This window comes from Gallus gallus, chromosome 4, assembly GCF_016699485.2.
Source record: "Gallus gallus isolate bGalGal1 chromosome 4, bGalGal1.mat.broiler.GRCg7b, whole genome shotgun sequence".
In the NCBI taxonomy this organism is placed as follows: domain Eukaryota; kingdom Metazoa; phylum Chordata; class Aves; order Galliformes; family Phasianidae; genus Gallus; species Gallus gallus.
In genome coordinates, this window is record NC_052535.1 from 56,466,113 (window position 1) to 56,493,169 (window position 27,057).

A 27,057-nucleotide genomic window follows, 5' to 3' on the forward strand; every position below is an offset into this window, starting at 1 on the left:
AGATCGAAATTATTTCCCCAGAGTACCAACCACCATGGGGTGTCAGGGAGAGAGGCACAGCGTGTGTTGTGCTGATGCAACCACCAAGTGATGGCCAATCTTCTGCAACCAGTGAGAGCTGAAGGGCTCTACCTCCTGAGATATATGGACATCATTCTTGTTTTGTTACCATTACGTAGAGCAACAAAAGCTCTGGGGGGCAGGCAGGGAAGGAGAAAGGACAGTGCATCAAAGCACGTGTAGCTATGATGTCAGTTTTATACCTGGCACAAGATGTGCTGCAAGCCTTGTGATGGGAAGAAAAGGTGAAGGGAACAAACATCTGACCTCAGTAACACAAGAATATCAGTGGACTTCTACCTGACAGTAGATATTTAGGAACAAAAGAGGTTTGAATTTTCTATTTTCACAAATCTGTTTCTTACTTCTGTAACCCAGAAATAAATATTGCTTTTTTTTTTCCTTCTGTTCTCTTTTTTCCAGAGCAAATTCTAGAGCCACTGCTCTCCTTGTTTACTTTCATGTAAACGATTAATTCAGCTGAAACTAAGGCAATTCCAGTTCTCTGCAGCTGGCTCAGCTGAAAGGAGAACAAAACCTTCTGAACCTACAAAAACCACGCTACTAATAAAATTAATACAACTGAGCTTTTCCTCATTAGCTCATTCTTTTTCACGTTACCAAGTAACAGTTAAAGTAAAATCTTTCTTCTAAAACTAGAGGATGCAATCTCTCTTGGAAGAGATAGCACACTCTGGTTTCATCTCAGATGGATCAATGTTAGAGAAAACCCATTCTGTTCATAATTAATTGGGTTTCTCTTGATTCTTTACCCAATTATACCTATTAGAAGGCTGTTGAAGAACCTAATTTCCATTTCCCCTCAGCCTTTTGCTTGGCACACTAAGCAGGTCAAGCTCTTCTAGGTTTTGCACAAGAAAGGCTTTCCCTTCTAGCAGTCCTCCTTTGCACATGTATCCATTCTTGTCCTTAAGCCCTAATGACCAAAGTTGTGCTTGTATTCCAAACTAGGTCTCAATTACCTTATGCATGGAATGAACAGTCTTAAGTAATCAAAATTAATTAAAATTACCCAGTAACGATTCCACTAGCTGGTATACATCCACCACATCTCCACTGAAATCATCTTACATATTGCATCCCTTTCAATTTTTCTACAGCTGCATTAAAAACAGAAGACGATGAAGAAGTCACATGCATCTTCCTTTAAATCAGCATTACAACTGCCTCCAAGTCTTTCATATAAATCTTATAAGCCTGCCTCCAGGCTTTTAATTTCTCTTAGAGAATGAGCAATACAGGTGACAAGAGTGGAATTCCTCAATAAACTAAGATGCATTATTTTTGCATCAGTCTCTCACTGGGGCATGCTTTATGATCAGTGCAGCAGGGTTCTGTGGTTTCTGGAAGCCACTTTGCCATCCAGCAGTGTTTTTTGTACTGGATAGCAGGCACGTGCCTAATTTTCTGCTTGATGACCAGTAGGGTTTTTTGTTTGTTTGTTTGCCTTTCATCTGAGGCATTCTGCAAAAGGAAAAGGCACCTTAAGAGGAAGTACAGGATTTTGGGACACTCAGACACCATAGGGCACACAGCAAAATACTGAAGGAGGCCTCAAAATCCTGATGCAGTGTAAGTTCATGTTCACTCATTACACTGCTCCTGAAAACAAGCGCTACAGCAGCTATTAAGAAGACAAGATCAACACGCACCAAGCTCTGCTCTCATTGGGTTTGCACTCTGTTACAGCAACAGAACAAAGCAGTCTTGCTCACTCTCACCTCCACCAGTTCAAATCTTGTACTCTCTTACCCTGGAATGGGATGAAGGCAGAAATTCAGCATAAGGTTTCCTAGGATCAAATATCACAATATTCCAGATATACAATGGAGAAGTACCACAGGAAAACTGTAAGTAACCCTACAGCTGGAGTCACAGACCTGTTAAGGGCAGCCCACTGCTCACAAAGCCACAAACACTGCTAAATAGGTGAAATTTATTTTTGGTGGGTGCTGAATTTCAGGAAAATGTCAACCATTCAGTTTTTCCCATCACTGATGATGACACCGAGACCTTTTCATTTTAAAGCATGTGAATGTAAGAAAAAACATGGATACTGCCAAAAATTAGAGAAAACCCTACATTGCTTCCCAGCTGGGACACTTTCTTGGAACATAAGACAACCTGCTAAATCCTGTATCTGAGATGCGCTTCCCTCCGCCTCTCCCAATACACGGATCAAACTCGCCTAGCTCAATTAATATTTAATTACCTACACAAAAGGGATCAACTTCCACATAACAGATAGAGGGCACGTTGGATGGTGCAATGCAGCTCTGTTCAGCAAAAGTAGTTCAGGACCTGAAAACAGACTGCGTTCCTCTCAAGTTTGGAGCTCTTGCACACGGCACTTACATGCCTGCTCCAAAAAGAAATTATGCCTACCTAGTCCAAACGTGGCAGAGCTGAGTTCAAGTGCGTGCTTTCTGATTCAGACAAACAGCATCCATCTGGAATTCTAGCATCTAGCACTCTTGGCTATTATAGGATGCCTTTTTGTCAACAAAAAAAAACTATTGATTTTTAGGTTTTAAGAAAGTTATTCCTAAAAATGGATGTTCCAGCCTGGAATGGTGTCTCTTCATCAAGGCACCACTGGTCAAGTTTCAGCAGACCTAAGCCACTACCAGACTGGACACATCAAGTACCTACTGCGTCCAAACTGTTTTGTTGTTAATGGCTGTAAAAGACAACTTTGATGAGACTCAAAAGCACTAATTACAGTTTTTTGGTCAATGGAGCTGCATCAGCTGTTAGAAGATTCTGAATATGAAGGCTCTGCATAAGAGGTGCTTTCCTAGCATCCTTTGGCATCAGAGTACTGTATTCTTGTGTTTCAATCTTGAAAGACTCTCAGCCGCTTCACTTAGGAACAATAGCAAAACAAGGAATCATGTATGCACAGCAAAAAAAAAGAGACGGAAACATCCACATTGGTTTCTTAGATCTTCAGAACCTCCCCAACATGAGGTGGCTCCCAGGTCACCTAGCAGCCACACACAAACTCTGGCTATTGCACCTGGTCATCAGATTTCTGCACCCTCTTATGGACGTATGCACCCCCACAAACAAACCCCTCTGATTCCACCTCTAACGTTCACTGGTACATGAAGCAGACGTATCCCCACTAGTCTGTTGTGCTTATATTTAAAGCCAAGATGCTATATAAAATCCCCCACTGTGTGGAGATCCAGGCAATACTCCAAACACAATGGGGTGGGGTGAGGATGTTTTTGTTCAGTCTCTTGCTTAGACTGGTTTGTCTCACATCCTTACAGTTACACGCACAGAATCCTTCCTCCATGATAAAACAGGGCCTGAACGTCACCTACCACAAACCAACTTCTCCTCGCCAGGTCAAAACCCTCGCAGAAGTCCCTGAGGAAGTGCCTGTTTGCAGCTCCAGATATTTCCCATTTGTCAGGTTGTATCTTGCCTACATACAGTGTGGGATAAAATGCCAATTCTACCAAAGGGGGGATTGAAGAATTCATCAGTGAACACACTTTGCATGGACTGCATTCTTCCTTGCATCGGAGCGGTCCCACACCCTGCACACAGCCCCACACCTCTCTGTGTGGTAACACAAGCTTTACCCTCCTATGACTGAAGGAATGGGCAAAAATAACCCAAAAGAGTTTGCTCATAATTATGCAGAACAACTGCCATCTTTCCTCTAACAGAGGACAGAAAAGCCACACGGACGCCACACAAACAGCTGCCTCCTCTCGGAGCCGTTAACGGAAATTATCCCAAGCGCGGGGCTGAAGGCACTGCGCGCCCCACAGCTCGCAAAGCATCCCTCGCTGTGCGCCTGGAACGGCGCAGCAGGTGCCCCTCCGACTGGGTGTGGCCGGCCACTTCGCTTCCACCCGCTCCCTCCTCGCCAGCACCGCCGAACGACTACAGCCGGTACAAAAGCGCCGCACATCCCCTTCTGATCGCTCGCAACCCGATCTAAGGAAGCACCTGCGGAAAAGCAACCTACTGCCTCACGGACCCGCGCAGCTCTGGAAGAAAAGAGGCAGAACCGCGCGAGGAGAGCCGGCAGGTAAGCGGCACCACGCGCTCCTCGACCAACGCGCGGCGACGCCCGCCAGCCAGGCACCCAGCCAGGCACCCAGCCCGGCAACCAGCCCTGCCCCAGAGCCGCCCGCCTGCCCCGCGCTACCTTTTTGGGCCGCTTCCTGCGCTGGCTGCCGCCGCTGCCCCTGTCGCCGCCGTCGCTCCGCGGGGCCGCCTCCTCGCTCATGCTGCCGCGCGGCTCTGCGCTCTCGGCCGGCCACGCGCGCCCCCGCAGCGCCAGGCGCGCTCCCGCCGCCGCCCAGCCCCTGCCGGGGGCGGCACCGCGAGGCAGGGCCGGGGGCGGGCGCAGGCGGCAGCGGCGGTGCCGAGCTCGGTGGCCTCCTGGATGGTAGGGCGGCCACGCGCGTGGAAACGCGTGCGGGAACGCCCTGCTACCCCTTCGGGCTCCAGGTGCACGTGCCAGCAAGGGAAGCCAGCGCTGCTTCTGCTGCTGCTGCTGCTGCTGCTCCCGCCCTTCCCCCCCCCCCCCCCCCCCCCACACACAGCTAAGCCCTGCGGCGGTACTCGTGCATTCTCATTAAGACGCGACCCCTCCCTGCGTTAAGGCAGATTGTCAAATTACGTAGCTATTCACACGATCTGCATTTTGTCTTTATGAACATGTTTCTTGGAAAATTAAAAAAAAAAAAACGATTCCTGAACATACATACATAGAACTGCCCAAGCCCACACAGTGCCCCTGCAAACAGAGGGTACAGCACAGCAGTGGACAGAGCCCAAAGAACACCTCCTCACCAGCCCAAGGCAGCGTCCAGCCCTTGCTCCCTAAGCCTACTTTTTAACTATACGCTTACAGTAAAAAGGAAAAGAAGGCAGCAACAAAACTGCAAAAGGACTGTGACATTCAGAAAAAGGGGCAGATGCTCCTGAGACGTTTATGATTGAGGGCTTGATTCCGAGTGAAAGCACAAAGTCACTGGTAGTCAGAAGGTCAATGCCCAGGGGAGGCAGTCCTGGCCAAGCACAGGCTCTGAAGCATAAGGAAGCAGCATGAAGAACACATTTAGAAGAGTTCCAGTCTCACTGTGGAAATTTTCTAGTTCTGCATTCTCCACTGTCACAGAAGTCCATGAAAATACAGGGGGAACTGAGCAGTCTTAAGCTAGAAAGCTAGATGGCAAAGAGAAGTATAATCTTTCCTATTAAGAAACCAGCCATAATTGCCCACATTTCTCACCTGATGTGTTTCTGGGTTTTTTTTGTTTGCTTCATATACACACACAGCAGTAACACCACCACACCATGTGACATCAAGTGTACAGTGTGACAGTACCTACAGACCTGGAAAAATGCACTATCACATGTACATCCAATGCTCATCAACAAGAGCCACAAAAGCAGCATAACCTCATGGAAGGCTGACATGCTCGTTAACCTCAGCTGCTGTTAGCTTACCTTGTTTAAAGACCATATTCATTACAGCTACATGGAGTTGAGCAAGTGAGGCATCTTAATGCACACAACACCTGAACTACAAGGACAAGAGATAATGGCCTCAAGCCACGCCAGGAGATGCTCAGGTTCTTTGAAGGAGTGATGAGGCATTGGAACAGGCTGCCCAAGGAGGTGATAAAGTCACTATCCCCAGAGGTGCTCAGGAAAAGGGTAGATGTAGTACTAAGGGACATGGTTTAATAGGCACAGCGGTGATTGGATGGCTGTGCTGGGAGGTCTTTTCCAACCTTAATTTTATCATTCTATGATCACTTTCCAGTGAACAACTTTCCAGGTTAACAGTGTACAATTATCTCCCTTCCAGTTATCTCCCTTCAGACAACTCTGATTCCACCCTTGCTTAAATTTGTTTCATGGAAGTGGAAAGAAATTACACACCAGAAGTGAAGCAAGTCTCACTAAGTCCTTCAGCAATGTGCTGGCCAGCACCCACTAGCACTGCCAGAAGCCACTTGTCCTACAAGAGCAGTAACAGCAGCAGCTTAAATGAGTCCCATTAATCTACTGAGTGCAGTCAGCCAAAATGACTTCCTTTCTGAGCTTTGTTTGGGTGCTTTCCAGACTCAGGACCCCCACTCCCATTCACTTGGCCAAGTTTGCTATAGCCAGAGGAGAATGCCATCTTTACTGCATTGGCAGAATATACCAGCCTGCACCCAGCTGTGATGCTGCTGCCACTGCATAAGCTGCCAGGCTTAGAGCTCACCTAACATTGCCATGTTCTCACTGGCTTCCCCTTACCTATCACAGAAACCACAATTAAATAGTCAAAACTTTTTTTCCAGAGTACTACTTTATGATAGCATTCCCAGATACTTCCACAATTTAAAAATAATAATAATCCTGTAAGGGTAGATCCATTAACTTGGAAGATGTGAAAGCTACAGTGCCTGAAATCCCACCATTACTACAACAACAATTAGGAAATTCTAGTTAAATGAAGACCTCTCTCCATGGCTTGACTTTACTTCATATAATTAAATGTCAGGAAGTCAACATACTTTCATGTTTCTACATTCCATATTTTGGAAACAGAAGATTCAGGAAGAAGATCTTATTAATGTGTATAAACATGTGATGGGAGGGAGTACAGACAACAGAGCCAAATTCCTCTTAGTGATGCCCGGTGAAATGACAAAAAGCAGTGATCACAAAATGAAAAAGAAGAAATTTCATTTAAACACAGAGCTTTTTATGTCCAGAGACTGAATTTTCCATCTTTTAAAATACTCAGAGCTTGACATCAAGCAACTTGCGCTAGCTGACCCTTACTTGAGCTGAGGACTGGATCAGATAATATCCAGAGGTCCCTTCCCCACCTATTCTTTTCATTGTTCTACAAAAGCAGAGCCTTCATGCTACAGCTGTATGAAGTGTGCATTGGTTTTAATATTTGTTAAAGGTATTAAAAATGCTTCTATATTCAAGCTGAATAATTTCAAATATTTAAAATTTTTAAATGGTGACACCTGTACTTTGTCAGTGGCATCTGTGTTTAGCATTTAAAAAAATATCTCAAACACCACACGCAGTAAGTGCTCTGTACATACTGCCATGGATGATCACCTGGGATTTTACTGACTTGCCACTACAGGAGGTTTCTGCTGGTTACCTTCAGCTGAACCCTCAGCTCCCATCTGTCCCACTCTGATAAGAAAAAAACAAAAGACCCAGATGTGGGCAACAAACACCTACGGTTAAGCAACAAACCAAAGTGTAGTAGAAGAGTGGAAGAATTATCTTTTCATTTCACCATAAAGAATAGAAATAATTTAAGTTGAATAACAAATCACTGAAATTAGGATTTTTACAAGCTTGTATAACTGTTCCCTATCCTTTTCCTCCTTGAATACAGCACAAACGGAATCAATAGCAGAGAAGTAAAAGTGCAGGAAAGAAAAAACAGTCCAGGAAAAAAAGTTACCCTGATTGAACAGATAATTAAATTACAGAATGGCTTGGGTTGGAAGGGACCTTAAAGATTATCTAGTTATGGCCCTTCTGCCATGGGCAAGTTGCCAACCACAATAATTTATTCATATTATTTCTATTATTCCTATTATTTCTATTTATTGTAGAAATTATTACTTTTTTTTTTAATTTGGCAGGCATTTTTGTGGGTTTTTTTTCCTCCTGTAGTTTCCTCTCTGTAAAAATACTGAGTGAAATCCCAGCTTTAATAATGACAAGAGAGTTTCATTGTTGACTTTATCCAGACCAGTCAACCATTGCCATTTAAATACGAAAGGTTCTCCCACTAATGTATAACGATCATAGTTATCCAGTGAGCAAGAGAACATTTCGTATACAAAACTTGATTCAGAGACCTTAGAAAATTCCTATTATTTTGTTTAATGTAAAATGGACCTAATGCCTTCATGCAATTGTGTGCTCCTTGGTATAAGGGGAATTCATCTGACAGAGATGAAAGGGGTGGAACAACAAAAAGATCCTGTAGCTTGTGAATTCATAAGAAGTTCCTTTCATTTTCCCCAGCATATCTTCCAATCAGAACTAGAACAACCTTCCAAAAGAACTAGTCTAGGAGAGCAATGGTTGAACAGTTAGTTGTTGGTGACTACTGATGGCAGTCACTGAACAGAAGTGTACAGCCACAAACACAAATACCCGAGCATGTCTGAAGGATGCAAAGCAAAAGATGATGCAAGAAGAACTTGTAACAGAGATCTCAGATACAGTACAGGCACGGGACCGACCTGCTGAGAATCCAGACTGGAAAACTCCTCTAAAGGACCTAAGCAGGGCCTCTCATTCAATTTGTTACTCCAAGCAAAATGCTGAATACAGGCTTACTTCTTCCTATGCCTAGTGGAGAACGGGACTAGGAAAATGAAGAACAAAGCACAGGAAAAGCTGAGGTGCTAACCCCAGCTATAACTCAAAAAATACCCCAGAAGTGTTTTTGTGTACTTCAGCAATACAAACAAACAAATGAATAAATAAAACAGTGATCAAAAAGGTTTGACAGTGTTTGTTTCTGGCACTTATGATTATATTTCCTAATAAATGCTCTTCTCCATCCTGTGAAGACTTCAGCTTTGACATGTGTTGTACTTTTACATTAAGATAATCCACTAAGCTAGTCCTAAAAAAAGTAATAAAAAAAAGAATGCTAAAACCTTGCATCTTAAAATTCAAAGCAGTATTTCTTTAATCTGGATTTATCTTGCACAGCTATGACTGAACCAGTAATAGCTCTTCTCAGGATATTAAGTCTCCTCAGAGCTAAGAAACACAAAGCCATCTCCCAAGAAAACCCACCTGATGTGCACTTCCATTCTTTTAAAAATCATGCTTGAAAAGAGAAAGTAAAAACGAAAGAAAACCCCAGGTGCATTTCGCTTCCTGCGTTGTGGTTCAGCACCGGTGGCCGTGGACAGCAGCGGGAGCCCGGCGCGCTGCCTCCCAGCCTCATAGGAGCCCGAGCTCCAAGCTCAATACACCATAAAGATGGCAAATATCCTGGTGGCAAGCACACTAGGGTGGCTCCTTGTTTCAAGTGAGCGTCTGCTGCTGGCAGTGATCTCAAAACAAACGCAGTATCTGTGTGGTTCTGGGGTAAGGCAACAACACACCAGTATCCTTTTTCCACAAGCTAAACAAACCATAGCCGATGATGCATGGTAACACGGAGTCCTTGTGGGTTCCTTCCAACTCGGGATATTCTATGATTAAAAATGCATATTACAGAAGAGGTCCCTTCAAAATAAAACTATTTCCAAATTGTGAAAATTTCAAGTTTCAATTTGAGGTACAATCTACAAGAAAATCTATATAGAGACTTGACTATTCCCTGTTCCCTCTACCCTCTAGGAAAAAAAAAAAGTCATTCCATGGAAGTTGCCAGGAGCTATCAACATTTAGGTTTTTTTTTTTTTTTTAATGGGACTCTCAACAGACTTTAAACACTGAGAAGAGTCAAAGACGGTGCTGTACAATGAAATCAATCTGAGCCTACCTACTCAAGTACTTATTAAAATAACAGTACACACACTGGACACTGTATCCTTTTTTACTAGAAGTAGAATGTATTATTGATGTCTAGCCACCAGATTTACTAGATAAAATAATTGTCTAAAGAGAGAATTAACATTAAGACAACTGGTTACTTTAATGAAACACTAAGTTACTTTTTCCTTCAGCACTGATGCCTCCTGTTTGCTGGCATTATGTGAGATCTCCAGCATTAGCTGTATTATCATTATCAGACAAGTTTTGCAGAGCTATAATTGTCCACATAGCCTGAAGAGCCCCCCAAAATACATACATGGCAGAGATCCACATACAAATCAATGGTCAAAACATAGAAGAACAAATGTCAGGTTGGGAAAAATAAATTTCTTTCAGCACTTATAGTGCATTGTAGATCAAACAAATTAAAATCTATGAATGGAAGGCACCATTTTCCGCCCAGTGGGAGCTGCAAATTGATCGTCTGCATTATCCATCCATCTGGTAGTTACATTTGAGCGTATGTGACCTCGCATAACACCTCTGTTCAGAAGACATCAAACTTAGGCAGGAGAAAAGGCTCTCAAGGACCGTGCAATTACCATGCTGGTCACATGCTGCATGGCGATTGCTATAGAAACCAGACACTACTAGGGACATTCTCTAGCCAGAGGCGTTCCTCTCTGATGCCTTGAATTTTTATGCTTTTGGTAATTGTTGATTTATGTGTTATTCTGGGGTAAAGAAGTTGATTTGTGTGTGTGTGTGTGTGTTCATCTGGAAGGCAGAGGTTAAGTGAATCAGCTTCAGTATTAAAAAAATAGAAACAGTATTTGTATCACGCCATCTACAAAACACAGCATCTTATATCATTTAACATGCACAAACTGCAAGAGAAACGTATTGTACTTTTCAGTAGATTGTAACAAAAAAACTGTTATTTTTTTGTCAGATACTCAAATTTGGCTCTAAATGTGAAATTCTTATAGATATACCAGTAGTTACAATTGTACACATCCTTCTCTCACAAGGTGCTCTTTCAATTTTTCTTGTGAAATATTTCAGTCAAGCTTCCACTCTTTGCATTTAAGCTCTCTGTATCCACTCTTTCAAAGTGAACTATATAGCAATCATTCACGTAGAAGAGTTGAGCTATTAAAAGATGTCACATTCACGTGCTTTGGATCAAAAAAGAACAATAAGGTAACAAAATGCCATAACCTGGGGAGACGAGGCAGGGTGGAGCCTGGGAAGGGAACAGGAGAAGCAGACAAATTGTGCCATGACATGGATAAACAAAAAATGGATGGAAGAGTCAGTACTTGCTAAAGGTACAGTCCTCCAAAACTGGTGCTAAAAAATCAAGATCTACAATCAAAAAACATTTTGAAACACTTCTGCTAAACTGTACAGCAGCTCACATAGACAGCAAGAAGCTACTGCCACTGTAAGAGGTGCCAGATGGTTGTTTACTGATCCAGAAAGGAAAGTAAATAGCAACAGTGCTCACATAGCCTTAATTCTATCTGCATTAATGCATTACACAGTCCAATCATATCATTTTATCTCCGTTATTTGACTACAACCACCTGGCTCAGTCACAGCTTAAGACTCATACACACCAAGGGATCAATAGGAGGCACAGCCTGAAGATATCTGATCTCTGACTTTCAATTTCTCTTAAAAGTTTGCAAGACACCTTCTAGGATACTGCAGGACTAGGAACAGGATAGTGGCTTCTCACCTAGAGCAACTGAACTTCATCCTAGGTTACAGGATTTATGCTGCTACATCTGTCCCTGACACTGCATTTAATACAAGATAGATGTTTAAAAACAAGCTGTTCAATCTAAAGTTTCTCTCATGTTCTTATCAGAGATCCCATGAGCTTCTCTTGAAAGTTAAGAACTCTCAGCAATAATCAAGATAACATTTTGTATCAGGGATCAAGGATATGTAATATGCTGCTTCTGAAAAACAAAGTCCCCATTCTCCTGAACTAAGGATTCAAACAGTCAGAACTTCCCAACGTCATTTACATCTGTCTCTTTTAGCATCCAAGCCACTAAATAGGAATTACTGTCTCTTTGCTTAACAAAAATGTAATGAAAATTAACTACTTTTTGACAAACTGGATACAACTATTATGAGCAGTATAGATGAGCCCCCAGGGGAACAATAAATTTGTCTTCAAAGCGGGGTTTGAATAACAAGCTGTAAATAAGGCCTAGGGCCACAGATTGAACAATGAGGATGAAACAAGATATTGAAAGGCTGTTCATTAAATGGGTATCATCTGCTCTGTGCACTGAATGTGGCAGGAGTTAGTGGAAAATATGTTCTGGATGTGTCACTGAAGACTATTGAGATGTATACACGTGACTGGGACAAAGGTTGCAGAAGCATCTTCTAATGCTGTACCCTCAGAAAAGTCCTCTCAGTGTAGTTTTTACATATATTAAAAAATTAAAGACTTTACTGAAATACAGGATTGAGAGTGAGACATTCAAATTTGACAGCCAGTGCCATTTTCAGGGCTCTCAGATCTTAGGCATACTGTTTTTACTCAATGACCTCAATTCCAGCATTAGTAACTTGCTTGAAATAGGAAAGGGCTAGCAAAAAAAAAAAAAAAAAAAGGAAAAAAGATGAAAAGATCAATGAAGTGAGATGAAAAAATACATAAAGATTAATTAATTGAAAAAATATATAAATTCCAAATACATAGGCTCTTCTGACTGAGTTCCAGCATTGACACCAGCTCCCTGGGTTTTTATTAATAATGACTAGAGCAAATTTTTGGTATTCCAAGAGTTTACCAGCTGGCCCTGAAGCTACTGTACCTAGTTGCTATGAGGGCTGCTCTGAAAGTAATATCCACAACATCAGAGTCAGAATTTGGTAGTATGGCAGTAGAGGCTGAACCTTCCCACCAACCTTCTGTTAAATTTTATTACATGTCATGGATGTCAGTAGAGAGGATGTTTGACATCAAAGCATGTATGAAGAGGCATGGAATTCAATTCCTCCATGTCGAAAAAATAGCACCCCTTGACATTCACTGATGCTTGCTAAATGTTTTTCGAGACTAGACAGTGGCTATGTGCACAGTGAGGCAGTGGGTAATGCGTTTCAGCAGCAGCGACTGTGGGTCACCTCCACTGGTACAGATTTTTATAAGCATGGCATGCAGACTCTTGTTCACTGCTGATGAAAATGCATAGCTAATGGTGGTGACTATGTTGAAAAACAGTGTTTTGTAGCTGAATATTTGCTCTGTCAAAGAGTGTTGCTGTGCTCTATCTGTTGTAGTTTCCATGGAAATAAATACAAAGCACTACTTCTGAAGCAACTTGCATATATACAGCAGTCCCATGAAACATCACACTGTCATGGGAATATCACTAAATGCATCCTCTAATAAACTGATTTTGTGAGCTTGATAGAATTATTAAGCATAGGACACAATAGTAGTGTGAGCTCACCCACAAGCAAAGGAAATGATTCAGCCACGCTAGCAGATGGTTACAGTGCAGAGCTCCATGCAGCACCAAGATGTTGTGCTAAATCACTCAACTGTTTACAGGAGTTCACTGCTCTTCATGATATGTGTTCAGTGCCTCACCAAGTTCCTACAAACTGTTCCCTAACCATTTCACAGTCCTGTTTCTCTGGCCCAAGAGTAAGAAGATAGCATGCAAGCATCTATGGGAAACAGGACTGAAAGAATCTGAGCACTTGTCACACTAACCTCTCTCTGAGCTGCAATTCTAAAGACTAACTGCTGTAGGAGAAAATCTCAACACTTTCTTAACCAATTACACTACTGAATCACAAAATACTGTGACCTTGACTGATGGTTCTCCCCTGGAAGTCTTCCTGTTGTATGCCCACCAATACCAGAATCTTTCTGCACCCCATTTTTCCCCACCACAATGTTCTAATTTCAAGTGTTTTTAGTCAAGTATCTAGGACAGTTTCTTGCCTTGAGGAAAAAAAAAAATTCTTCCTCCAATTTTCAGTGAAAAAATTGCATGTGTATATATTTAGCAACAAAAACTGGAGTAACATTTAACAAAAAATGTATTCTTTACTATTCAAGAGCACTTCAATATGTTGATCTGACATTCTTCTACTGAAAATCCATCTCTTTAGAAAATATTCTCTTTGGAGCTGTACCAATATGTACTCAATTAAATACACATTTAAAAAAATTAGAAGCGTTTCCTATGTTCACCCACAGGCATTATACTAAATAAAAGAAAATGTTAAGAACCACTTTCACAATCTACAGCAATATTTTTTAAAAAAATACAACTTGTACATTGTTGTTCCCTTGGTTTCAGGTAAGACATTTGGTGTACAGATATTGGTAGGTACTCAGTTTTGTTCATAGGAACAAGAGTGAGATCAGACTCAGGGCCAAAATGTGGGGTGGTTGTTTTGGGGGGTTTTGGTTTGGTTGTTCCCCCCCCCCGCCCCTCCCCATTAGAGCAAGCAGACACAGCCAGCACTGTCTGAACCTCAATAATGTATGGTCATCAAAGACGACCCTACAGGTCCCAGAAACTACTCTGCACTGTGCTATCACATTGCACAAGGGAAACTGAGTTTCAGATAGTCCTTATAGACCTGTCCTCCACCAAGTACATTTAGTGGAATTTCAATACAGTGAAGCACTTAATCACATTTAAGTGCTTTTCAGTATACCAGTGATCTTAAAACACATGCTAGAATGCAGTAATCATTAAAAAAACTTATACAATAACCTGTTAATTTGCAGGATATGCAAGCTTAAGTGCAAAAGAATGGAAAAATCAGATTAGCATAGTTTTAAATTATCTTTAAGCAACGTGACTTTTGAGTCAAAATTCTCAAACACACAAGGAACAAATGCCGTCCATTCCTAAAGACAATGAATGCTTAGTCATTTGTTGATCTTGCCATCTGTGTCGTAAAATGCAATCACGGGCATTGTGAGTTCCTCTGGACAGGCAGGACTTGACCCATGGTATGTAATAACTTGCAAACAAATATTTGCCATTAGTACAAGCATCACTTTTAAAAGCAGAATGTTGCTAATTTATTTCAGTGATTGAAACAAGCTGGAAGAGATTGTCTTTTACAAGTGACACTTCCTCTAAAGACACGCTGTACACCACCTGCAGCAGCCCTGTGAGCTGATTCACCTGAAGGAGGGAGCACTTCTAGTACAATGTGGCAGTTAGCACTCCCACGGTGAGTAATGGGATGAATCATCTAGAAGTAGCAAAAACAATTCAAGGAAAACAGATATGCTGTACATTCTTCTCACCTTCATATGCTGTACCATCAGCAGGCTCAAATACTTTTCATCTCAAAAATTTTTCTGCTTAGTACATTAAGCCAAAGCACATAAAGAAATGAATGCATTTATTTTTAACTCCTGTCCCCATCTCAGTAGGGAACACTGGCAAGGACAAACTCCATATCCTGGAGCCAAGCCTGCGGGTGCAGCCTGCTCCTGGAACAGCCCACCCCAGGAGCAGGCCAGTGGCCTGAGAATACTCCCATGGCACTGTCCTCATCACAAGGCTCGTCCCAAAAGCTGTCTTGGCACAACTGCTGCCCACACAAATACTCCAGACAGACACATCATGGCAAACCTAACTTTGTATATCTGATTGTTTTGGCAAGCAGATGTTTTCCTTGCTGTGTGAAATAGGCACAGGGTCCAGAGGGAGCTTGGACTCCACCACATCACACAAGGAGTTCAGTTTAAATTTAAAAAATAGAAACGCAAGGCAGGAGAAATGCTAATCTGATAAAGTTTTGGAAAACATGGGTCACCTTGCAGACATGAACAAGGTCTAGTATAAGTCTGCCCAGAATCATCATGGTCTGAGACACTTGCCTTAATAAGTGGAGAGGGGCACAAAACCAGATGACTCTTTTTTCACTCTGCAGCAGTACCAGTATGATACACTTGGAAAAATGCTATCAGAGTATTCTTCTTCACTGTTACTTTAATAAACTTCGGTTTGTTATTTAAATCCATACCTAAACCCAACCCTCATCCTAAAGGAGTGCATTTCCCCAGAGTGGCAAGAGCTGTACCAAAACCTACGCTAGGTCAGAGTAGGGAAGGAGGCATCCTGCACTTGTTCTTGTGCATCCAATTCCAAATGTTTTCTCTCCATCCAAAACTATTTGCTCAACTCAACATCTTTATGAGTTGCTTCTGGGTTTAAAAAAAAAACACGCCCACATTTTGGGTAGTACACACTATTCATTAAAAGTAGTCTCATCAATGGTTGATAGGTCAGCAAAAAATGTATACACATATTGCAGGTGCACCTACTTTTCTTCAAACTTGACTTTGGGATGTTAACTTTTTTCCTACAGCCTTTCTGGTATTCAATTGTGGAGTCATAGCATGCCAAGAAGTCTCTCTCGAAAAGGGCAGAAAAAGTGAAGTCTGTACTTCAAAGCCTGGGATAGAACAAGGCCACGAGAGGCGCTTACAGAACATGAACAGCTCTGTGGCAACACCAGGAGCTCTGCTACACTTAATCTTGACTGAAGAGCAAAGATGCAAGTGTCAGTCCAAGCACAACAAGAAATCTGCCGCCACTGGTACAAAGGAAGCAGGTGAAATAAAGAGGGAGAAAAACAGAAAGTAAATAAAACCAAAGAAGATATTACCCCATTACCCTTGTAAATAATTTTTGTACGACAGTGAAGTTGATGAAATGAGTTGACCAAATATGAGGTCATATTCCCAGTCAAAAACTGGGAAATTCTGAAGAAAGCCTTTTTATCTTTGAATGGTGGGTTATAAGATGCTCACATGCACAGCAGATGTATGAGAGCTCAACTGAAGGAGGGTACAACAGGTGGCAAATAGACTTAAGTTACAATACTAACAAGAAATTTCCACCAGAAAAAAAAGAAAAAACCAATATACATGTAGTGTGTTTCGTTGCATTTTTATCTTTGATTATTATTAATAAAAGAGATTGTTGTCCTTCTGCATTGAAGTTAAGACTCCTAACGAGAACAGAAAGGATATTAAATGTCTTCAGCATTTATTTCCTGGAAACCAGCTGCAATAGCAACGAATTTAGGAACCCAACCTCATTTGATCATTAGAGCTAATATGACAGCTAGGAAAATAACCAAGGCAAATTTTCATTTTGGAAACACACCCAAAATTTTCACATGCAGAATAATCAGAAAAGATACACAAAGCATTATATGCAAAATAAAGAAATGAATGTCTTATCCGACAAAGACAAAAATATTTCCTGTTGCCAGTAAAAATACTCATAAAATTTGGAATGTAAAACAACAGCTGAGAACAGTTAGCTACAGGAGAAACAGTCTGGTTTGTGGTTATTTTTCAAATCAGTGCACATAGTGGCAGCCATAGGTTTTCATTTCCTTTATGATAAGCCTTTCATAGCAAGAAAACTTGGCAGGATTTCTTTTTGCTGTACTTTGAAAGCTAACACAAATTTCACAAATTCATCATAACTGATGAATGTAAAATATTCTGTAAAACACACCAGCCACCACAATATAGAGACCATTCATGCTAGAGATTAAAAGCATCCTTAATCATATGGGAGAATGAAAAAAGCATCACAGAAATACTAATCTCATCCACCAACTGCAGTGCTCACTCAAGACACCCTTGCACTTACTGATTGATTCAGCCTTACTGGTTGTTTCATCGGTTGCTTCCAGCAGCAACTCTGAAACAGGTTCTGCAGAAACAGAGTCTCATCACAGCAGCAGCAGCCTTGTCTTAGACCGCTTTCACTCTGCTTCAGCAAACATGTTCTTGCTTTGTAATACAGGAGATGAAAATCAAGACCCAAAACAAGACAATGACATTCAATTCCATGTGAGCACTCTGCAGCTAACAAACCTCAGCAGCTGTCAGGTGTGGTACTTCCTTTCTAGCAGACCAGGCAAATATGAATGAGCTGCCAATACCAGCAACTAAAAACAGAGTTAGAAAATTTTATCTGAAACATGAAGAAAAAATTAAAAGGTTAGTTTCAAACAGATTTTATTTCAGCTGAAAACTTCATTCACTTCTGGCTCCATAACACAGTTTGGTTTTTAATCTTTCCCTGCAATCTCTTTAATGTTATGAAACTCTCCGTGATGGATAATATTTGAGAAATACAGAAAGTAAATGTGGTGACTATTTATTATTATAATTCAAATGCTTGCACTACTGTTTTAAATAACATATGTGAATGAAGTGAAGGCTCTAAATAGCGAAAAACAAATTCCAGGTCTCATTTCTCAAAAGCTTTCATTTTTAGCTGCGTTATTCCAGTTACACACTAATATCAACAGGCAAAAAAAACCAATACTGAACATACCTCTTACAATATTGGAGTAGAAATGTTCATTTTAGAAGGTGTACATTTAAATTAATAGTTCTTTACAGGACAGAATAATATATTTATTGCCTTGATGAAGGCTTCTGTCTACTTACCTTTTTAAGCATCCCTAAGTTGAGTGCAACCTGTTGAATGAATCACAGATGAAGGCAGCCCATGCTTTATTTTTTTAATATGTGTTGTATCGTTTCATATGATTTCATAAGTCATATGATGCCAGTAAGGTCAATGAATAATTTTCATCATAAGAGGAAAGTGAAGTCCTTTAGTTAAGAATGCCTTAAGGAAGATTCCTACAGACTGGTACAAAGACTGTATTACATATTTCTGTCTTACATCTTATTTTAAGCATTTCAGTATACAGTATTTTAAAGATCACAAAGACCAGAATGCTACTGATACTACTAGATGCCAGTACTACACAGAAAACACTGACAAGTCGGTTCTTCCACACCCAGTTCCACAATAAAACAGGACTTCTTCCCTCCAGAGAGGCTTTTTATTTTTCCCTGCTGTTCTCTCCAATCAATAGCATGCTTCAGAACATAAACCAGATCCTTCTCCCTGCCCACAAAACCAGTAGTTGCGAAAGACTGGAGCTAGGAATTGAGAAATGTAGGAGACACAAGAACTCTTGAAAGTACATTTTCAGCAGGCATCACTGAACACGGAGGGGAAAGCAAGTTTTGCTGAGGTTAGATGTGCCTACAGTTCACACCACTGTGCAGACACTTAGGAAGAGGCTGTGCTATCCCTCCCAACCTTTTCCTGAGCTCCATGGATTGTGGAAACACACACTCAAAGAAGAACGCACAGCTGAAGTCAAATAATCTGCCTGTCAGCAGAAGGGGTCACAGAGGCAGCTCTAGGGGCTTCTGTGGAGACACAGACAGCACAGTGCTCTCTGCCAAAGAGGGAAAAATGCCTTTGATATTGCTTTCCCAAAACACAGAATTCTGTTGTTTGCTTCAATTCCTCTCAAAGGCTGTCATTTAAAGTGTTTGATTTTTGCCTAATTCCTTAGCCTACGTACTATTCTTTTTCCTGCCCATTTCTTCCTCTTATGACCTCTTACCTTCTTCCCCTCGCCCCATCTTCTTGTGTTTCTACTTAGCCAATCTCACTTTAGCTAAATTGGACCTAAACATGTATGTGTGTGTGTGCTTAATAATAACATGCTGTGAGTGTTTACCAACCCTCCTGCAGGTTGTTTGTTCTAGGCCTTCTGTTGCCCTGTATGTGAACCATCAGTTTAGGCTACAAACCTTCAGGAAAAAGGACTGTTGCTGAAATCATACAGCATCCAGCACGTAGAACACCATTCTTAGTTATTATGACAACTTCATTAATACTTCCATGTTCTTGCTTTCTGGACTGTTAGATGCTTGCAGTTCTCTAACATATCCAGAAAATAAAAGTTACAACCACTTTTGAATATACACCGAATAGTACACATGAGAAAGAGTTTTGTGATGTAGATAGAAACTCAATATAAAACCCCTGCTGTAGATCAGTTACTGACAAAAGTTACTCTGATTTCTGGCAGTCAAAAGAAATCCCATGCAGTATGGTACGCCCCCTCACAAGAAAAGTCTTTCTTGACGCTCAGTTTCCCTAAGTTTAACTACATCCAATAGTGATAGCTTTGCAAAGCAGGTCCTGAAGCACTGAGAGAAATCATAGAACTATTACAGTTGGAAAAGACATTTAAGATCATCTGATCCAACCAACCATAAGCTCATCACCACTATGTCCACTAAACTATTCCTGAATGGTTAGGTCACAGAGCAGTGACCAAAATGGGTTCTGTATATCCTCCTAGCACTAGATGTTATCTCCACCATTTGTACACACTCTTCACTGGAGCCCTCAGCTTCTTCTCTGCCTAGATCACACACACAACTCCTGTTACCACAACAAGCACTTTCACAGCAGTTTGCAAGGACAATCAAGGCTTCGCTGCATGGGCAGCAGCAAAGAACTGTAAGCCAAAGGGCTGGAGAAATTACAGCAAGGGGGAGAATGGCATGTTCCTGGACACTGCAGTGTGTTCCAAACCCTGCCTCTGTGAACAAAGGCTCCTTTTAATTAGGGAATGGAAAAAAGTCCCCCTTTCTTCTCTGGCTTTAGAAGGGCTTACATCACTGCTTCTTCAATGTCAGGATTTTAGTGAAAACAAGCTTTCCATTGGGCTGGTCAAATCACCGCAAACTAGGGACTCCTCGGAGAGTTTAATCTGCATGCTAACTTCCTTAATTGATGGTTAGGGCACCTTGTAATCCTCTAATGAAGAAACAAAACCACAGCAAAAGACCCTCCATGCTCCTACAGTATCAGTGTTACAATGAACATCTCTCCCCCACAACAAGACACGATAATTTTTTATTTTCTCCCCTAACTGGACCCAGGGCTCCCAAGAAAAATAAAATATTATGAGCCCAGTAGACCTCAGAGAAAATATTTTAGCACTACCGTTACATCATACACACTAAAAATGCAACTTCATCAAGTTTATATTCAACAGATGCCTTGAAGACAGGAATAACCATGTGAATAGGAATAGAAGTACATTAGCAGAAATTCTACAGGTAAACAGATAGTCACAAGCATTTTTTTTTTTTCCTCCACAGCAGTTAAAATAAGGTGTGAGGCTTTTTTCCCCTCAAATATTACTCCATATACATCACGTATCCCTTTGACTCTTTTTTCTTTTACTTCACACCTAGATCAGCTTGGAGAACACTGCATAACCCAACAGCCACACAAGATGCACATATCATGCAGGGAAATCCCACACAGTGGACATTGAGAGAAGCTTCAGATTAATAAAATACATACATATATGTTTGGATTTGGTATTGAACAAATAAGCCATGCTAGTGATTTTTCAACTGAATCCTCTAATTTAGGTTCTTCCCACAAGCCTTTCAATCTTTCCACAGACAGACCCTACTAGACAGGAAATAGAGCAAATGTTCTTCCTCCTGCTCCACGAACATACAAGGAGACAGGAGGCCCCTTCTGAGCCTTAAGTTCACCTTCCTGTTTAACCAATGGGCTTAGGCACGTGACAGAAGAAATAAGGACAGGAACTCGGTTGGCTGGGGAGAAGGGCAAAGGTTTGCTCTCAACTATAGAAGCTGGCACTGACTTCTGAAGAATTACATGCCAGCCAAATGCACTTGGGACATTTTTGGGAACAGCATGAGTACAGCAGAGGCTGCGAGGGAAGACAGTGATGTAACAAAACAAGTTCTTGCATTTCTTTGTAGGCTTTTCCTGATACTATGCTCAATTCACTACCTGATAATGAAACAGCTAAAGCCATGCTTTGAAATAATTGTCTGCAACATAAATAGTTGGATGTGTATATATAAGAAAAATAGTTGAGGACAAAAATAGAAAGAGCCTGAAGGCACACAAAATCTCATTACAAATAATACACAGCTGCCTCTCAGACAAAAGTATTTTATTATAACACATATCCTTCTCTGCCTCCAGTTCCTAGAGTTATAACTATATATGTCAATCAAAAAATGCCACCTCATATTTTTCCTAAAACATATTATGCCAAAACTATCTACACTGTTCCACAGTGTGAAATCAAAGTCATTACTTGATGTATTTTCAGTAAACATACTAAGAAAGCTCACTTGAACTAAAAGTTACTTCTTATACATCAAACAACAAAGAGCTCGTAGAGAACCTATAAAAATACTATTAGATTTCAGGCTAAAAGCAGTGCTAAACATCCACAAAAGTTATGGCTTTCTGCAACTCCTTATCAGGTTTCTGTACCTCAATCTCTCCTCAAGCTGGGACAACAGTTGCCATTTGTAACTGTAAATAAACTTATCTCATTAAAGGCAATTCCACAACAAGTAGTTAGCCTGCGGTTCATCTTTGCCTTGGAAAAGATGCTACCACCAAGGAATACAGTGTCACAGCAAGAAAATCAATGCTTAGAAACAACAAACCAGAGGCGCATCTGCATCCTCTGTTTTGTGAGTGTGCACAAGCAAATTAAAAGAAATTGAAGGAGTTAGAAATCTACTGTGTAAATCTAGTCTCTATCCACCCAAACCTCATCTATGATTTGAAACTATATTTCTAAAAAGAAATTTGGAAAATGAAAAATTCTACTTCCATACAAGACAGAAATGGAGATGCTCTCATTATACACAGGTGTGGATGAAGGGTTCACCCTTCACTGTTTGAAGAGATTCTGATGAGAACTCTTTATGAGCCAGCAGCATGCCCAGGTGGCCAAGAAGGACAAATAGCATCCTGGCTTGTATCAGAAATAGTGTGGCCAGCAGGAACAGGGAAGCAATTGTCCCCCTGTACTCAGCACTGGTGAGGCTGCACCTCGAGTAGTGTGTCCAGTTTTGGGCCCCTCACTGTACGAAAGACATGGAGGCCCTGGAGCGTGTCCAGAGGAGGGCAACAAAGCTGGTGAGGGGTCTGGAGCACAGGCCTTATGAAGAGCGGCTGAAAGGGCTGGGATCGTTCAGTCTAGAGAAGAGGAGGCTCAGGGGAGACCTTATTGCTCTCTATAACTACCTGAAGGGAGGTTGTAGTGAGCTGGGGGTCAGCCTCTTCTCTCGGGTGACTAGTGATAGGACTAGAGGGAATGGCTTCAAGCTGCGCCAGGGAAGGTTCAGGCTGGACATTAGGAAATACTACTTCTCTGAAAGGGTGGTCAGGCACTGGAATGGGCTGCCCAGAGAGGTGGTGGAGTCATCGACCCTGGAGGTGTTCGAAGAACATTTGGATGTTGTGTTGAGGGACATGGTTTAGCGAGAACCATTGGTGAAGGGCAAATGGTTGGACTGGATGATCCTGTGGATCTTTTCCAACCTTAGCGATTCTATGATTCTTTTTTGCTTTGGTTGGGTTTTTAGCAATCACAGAATCATAGAATCACAAAGGTTGGAAAAGATCTCCAAGATCATCCATTCCAACCATTCACTTGTCACCAATATTTCCCACTAAACCATGTCCTTCAGTACAACATCTGCACGGTTCTTAAACACTTCCAAGGATTATGACTTTGTCTCCCTGGGCAGCCCATTCCAGCACCTGATCATTGTTTCAGACAAGTTTTTCTTAACACAATTCCATTCTGATCAAACGAAGACTCTATCTGGGAATGGTTAGTGACTGAACTTAAGCTTTGAACTCCATCGTACCTCAGTACCATTATCAGCATATTAACAGTTCTAAAATGTGTATTATTTACTTTTCATATAGCATGTATATGCTTATATATGTAACACACAACATTACATTTATATTAAGAATCCAAACCAGATTCAAACTAGCAATTTTCTTTTCACCAAAATAAAATGCCCATTTTGTTGACTTTGATACATTTTTAATGCAATTTTGTGCTAACAAGAAAATAGAATTACAGAAATAGAGAAAATAGAAAACTAGAATTTCCCAGGTAATGCAAATTTTAAGCTTTGACCAGCTGAAGTGGCTTTTTCCCAAAGCTGTGATGGTCTTTAATGCTCATCAGAGCAGAGCCACTGTGGGAAGATAAGAGGAGGCTTTGGTCTAGCGGGGGTGGGTGAACATTAAAGCTACATGCAAATGAATATTTACTTCAAAAATAAGAACTCCTATTGTCCATATGATGTATAACAGAAGACAAGCCAATTTCCCAGGACAGACTTGACCCAGAAGAGCCTTTTTTTTTTCTTGGTATCTATCCATTCCCAAAATGGATGATCACTTCAGTGTCCATATGCTTCTTAAAGCTCCAGAGGTGTCAGTATGTTGGCATCACTGGCCTACAGCACAACAGGGCAGCATGTGACACGTGGAAGCTTCCCTGGTTACGTAAGCATTTAAGCTGAAGGACACTAGCAAATATCACCTGTGACTAACTTCAGTCCAGAAAGTAGGACATCAGATCCTGAAAAATCAAGTCAACATTTGGCAGACACAGAGTTAGACATTCTTAAATGTATTTTATGTGTGAAATTAAATTGAATTAATAAGAGTTAATTGGGCAGGGCAGTAAAATTCAAATGGAAGTAATAGGATTTCTTTCAGCTTTTGTGTTTATTTTCATTAAATAATCACCACCAGTGACCACAATCCAAATCATACAATGTTATGCTACCAGAGGAGACTGAAAACAAAACACACTTGAAGGAATTTGCAGTTAGAAACAGGCCTTGGTCTCAAACCAAATCCTGTTTCACCTCATCACTTAAAATGGAATCACACACACATACAGACCAGAGATGCAAGCAGATATTCCTACAGTTATAACAAAGTGACCTGCTCCCTTATGCTGGCTCTGACTTAACACTGGTGCTTTTTTTTTTTTTTTTACTTCCATTTCGGGCTTTTTTTTTTTGTTTCCCAAGCAGAGAATATAGATTCTCAAGGACTTAATACAAGATCCACTTTGGATTAAAAAACATACATCAACTTCCCGACACAACGTAGGCAAACAACAGTGCTTATGAATTCTGGTTGATTGCAGAGAAAGTTTCACATCCTGCAGCATGGTTGCCATGGCAATCCCAGCCAGTGTGATATTCTTAGCAGGCACTTGTGGTACCATCCCCAGAACCCAGCCTGTTCCACAGCCAGGCTGCACGAGCACATCTCTACACCTGAGCTCACCCCAGCAACCAACAATCACCTGAGCCATGAGCTGAAGTGCCTCCTCCCGTCACCTGGGAGGTGTGGCTATGGCATTTTACACCAGCTGAAGGTGAATCAGGAACCAGGTAAAGAACAGTAAATAGTAAGTAGCCTGGAGGCTGCACCCACCCCATTCTGAGCTTCCCCTCACTGCTCACGAGATGCAACGGTGACAAACAGCAGAGGCAAGCACCCTAAGCCAAAGTAGCAGCTGAGTTTCCATGCCAATTCGGTTTGTGACTGAGCAATTCACAGCACCTCACTTAAGTGATGCTTTATGGACTTCAGATAGGAATGGGGATAGTAGAGAAAAGCACTCAGATAAGGAGGATAGGGGAATTAAATGGATAGGGAGCCACTATTTACAGACAGGTTTGGACCCACTGTGCACCACCAAATCTTGATCCGCTTCCATTCTTACTGCCTTCATTGACAGAGCAGTGAATTTGACATCATGGACAGAGCACCGGCCCACAGCAGAACTACTCGTCTGGAGATACACTCACTAAATATATCATTTACTAGACCTTTAGAGAAAAGCCCTCTGTATCTGCTGAGACAGCCCAAAGCAAATAATAAAGTACAAAGTGTAAGTCACATGAAAGCAGAGACCTTCTTGAAGGGTGTCTAGAAAGGTACATAAAAAATTTGCAACTTGTTACAACCTGGAAGAACTGCAACAGAAGAGTAGCAATGGCTTTGCAAATAGCCTGATCCTGACCCCAAATCAACCTATGCAAAAGGGAACTTGCAGAAGTTTTTTCAGAAATAAACTAACTCACGTACATAAGTAAAATCAAGATTAGGTCTGACATTGCAGCTTTGGTACTTATCAAGTGGAAATTGAGCAGAATCCTCCCAGATGCTTAGCTAATACACAGACGATTTGCTCAATATAAGCTAGTACTTTGTTTTTTCATTTCCTGCTTATTTGTATTAAGATGGATCCTGGGAAGATGCAAGACATGGTATTGCAAAGCACTCAACTATATTATTTTTACTTGGACATATTTTGTGGTTTCTTTTAAGTGTACTAAATATAACTGATTATTTTTCTTTCTAGCCTAGAAAAGGAAAATCACAGCTGACACAGATTTCATCTCAGCAGTTGCCTGTAAGCCCTGTTTGCAGATCTCCTCCCCCAGCAGAGAAGGAGCAGCACAGTCCTGGGTTGCAGGTGCTCTGACCGTCCAGACTATTATCATGCCTTCCTTTCCCACTAAAAATTAAGCGTAGCTAAGAAAAGGGAAACAGTAGAAATAGGGATGCTTCAGGTCAGTCATGAACACATTGGGTGTACAATTTAATCCAGAAATAAGCAATGGATTCTGCTGATCATATGGTATTAACCACTGGGCTTAATATATTCGCAGACTCTCCAAATAAAATCAAAGCAAATTCTGCATATATGGCAGTAGCTGATTTACATGCAAAGCAAAGGAACATCAATTGATAGCCCTTCACAGCCACGTCACTTTGATGCTACTGAGCCAGAACCACCATGTTGGGAACACTTACATAATTCATTCAGGTCATTTTCATTCTGAATAAGTGAAAGGAAGCATTTTAAAGATAGTATAAAATGAAAGAAAGATTTTCCTTTTAACCACTTGAAATTGTTCTGAAGTAGAAGTAATTATAAATGCTGAAGATATCCCTATCTACCCGACACAGTTTATGCTGCTTACCTTCAGTAGACTCCTCCTAAATCTATTTTTCAAGACAAGAAGGTGTTAAAGCTCTCCATTAGCAGTGCTGTTGCATTACACAAATCTACTTACGCCACAGATTCACTGCTAGAAGAACATCTTGTTTGCAAATCCAAAAGCTGAAATGGTATGCACATCAGTATTGTACAATTTGCTTTTGTGTGTATTGTGTATATGCATCGTGACAGAACACACAGGACACTTTTTTGCATAAGATCCCATACGAACTAGGGGACTCCACCTACCCTTCATTTCTTGGCTCCACTTCAGGTCCCAGTCTCTCCTCTCTCTGTCCTTTAACCACCACAAGAGCTGCCACCTCTTCCCTGCAGTTGGTCCTCCTGGGACACACTCCCAGCCCCTACCCACTGCCTCTCCGTATCCCCACACAGTCCCCATGCCTTGGGCAGCTCTCCACCCCAGACTCCCACCGCAGCCCGCCACAATTCCATCCCACCACAGTTAGCATCTATAGCATACCTGGCTTCTCTGCCTCAGCATGTAACTGCTGTTTAAAGAGCAAGGCTATTCCACATCACAGGAAAGCAGAACCTAGCCCCCCACTCTCGAGAATATTTACAGATCACACATGAAGGCTTATTTTCAGCAGAAACACTCACAGAGCAATCATGCGTGAGAATTTCCTGAAGCAGATTTGGAGCTCATTACTATGGCTCCTCGGGCTATTT

The 27,057-nt window shown here is 41.4% G+C and overlaps 1 protein-coding gene and 1 long non-coding RNA gene across 6 annotated transcripts in view; one reads left to right on the forward strand and one right to left on the reverse strand.

Annotated features, from left to right (window-relative positions):
• The window catches only part of ANK2 (ankyrin 2), a 338,182-nt gene that overhangs the window by 226,207 nt on the left and 84,918 nt on the right, over positions 1–27,057 (reverse strand). For 3 of the 5 annotated variants that reach the window (XM_046940570.1, XM_040699368.2, XM_040699372.2), the window contains exon 1: positions 4,253–4,365. The exons of the other annotated variants lie outside the window; for them this stretch is intronic. In XM_046940570.1, the coding sequence (XP_046796526.1) occupies positions 4,253–4,333 (81 nt within the window). In that variant the 5' untranslated portion in view covers positions 4,334–4,365. Of the gene's footprint in view, positions 1–4,252; positions 4,366–27,057 lie in introns of those variants that run through there. 5 annotated transcript variants of the gene reach the window in all.
• On the forward strand, positions 212–16,884 carry LOC112532349. The gene is made up of 3 exons (XR_003074990.3): positions 212–4,132; positions 14,687–14,832; positions 15,979–16,884. It is a non-coding gene; the product is annotated as an uncharacterized LOC112532349 (long non-coding RNA).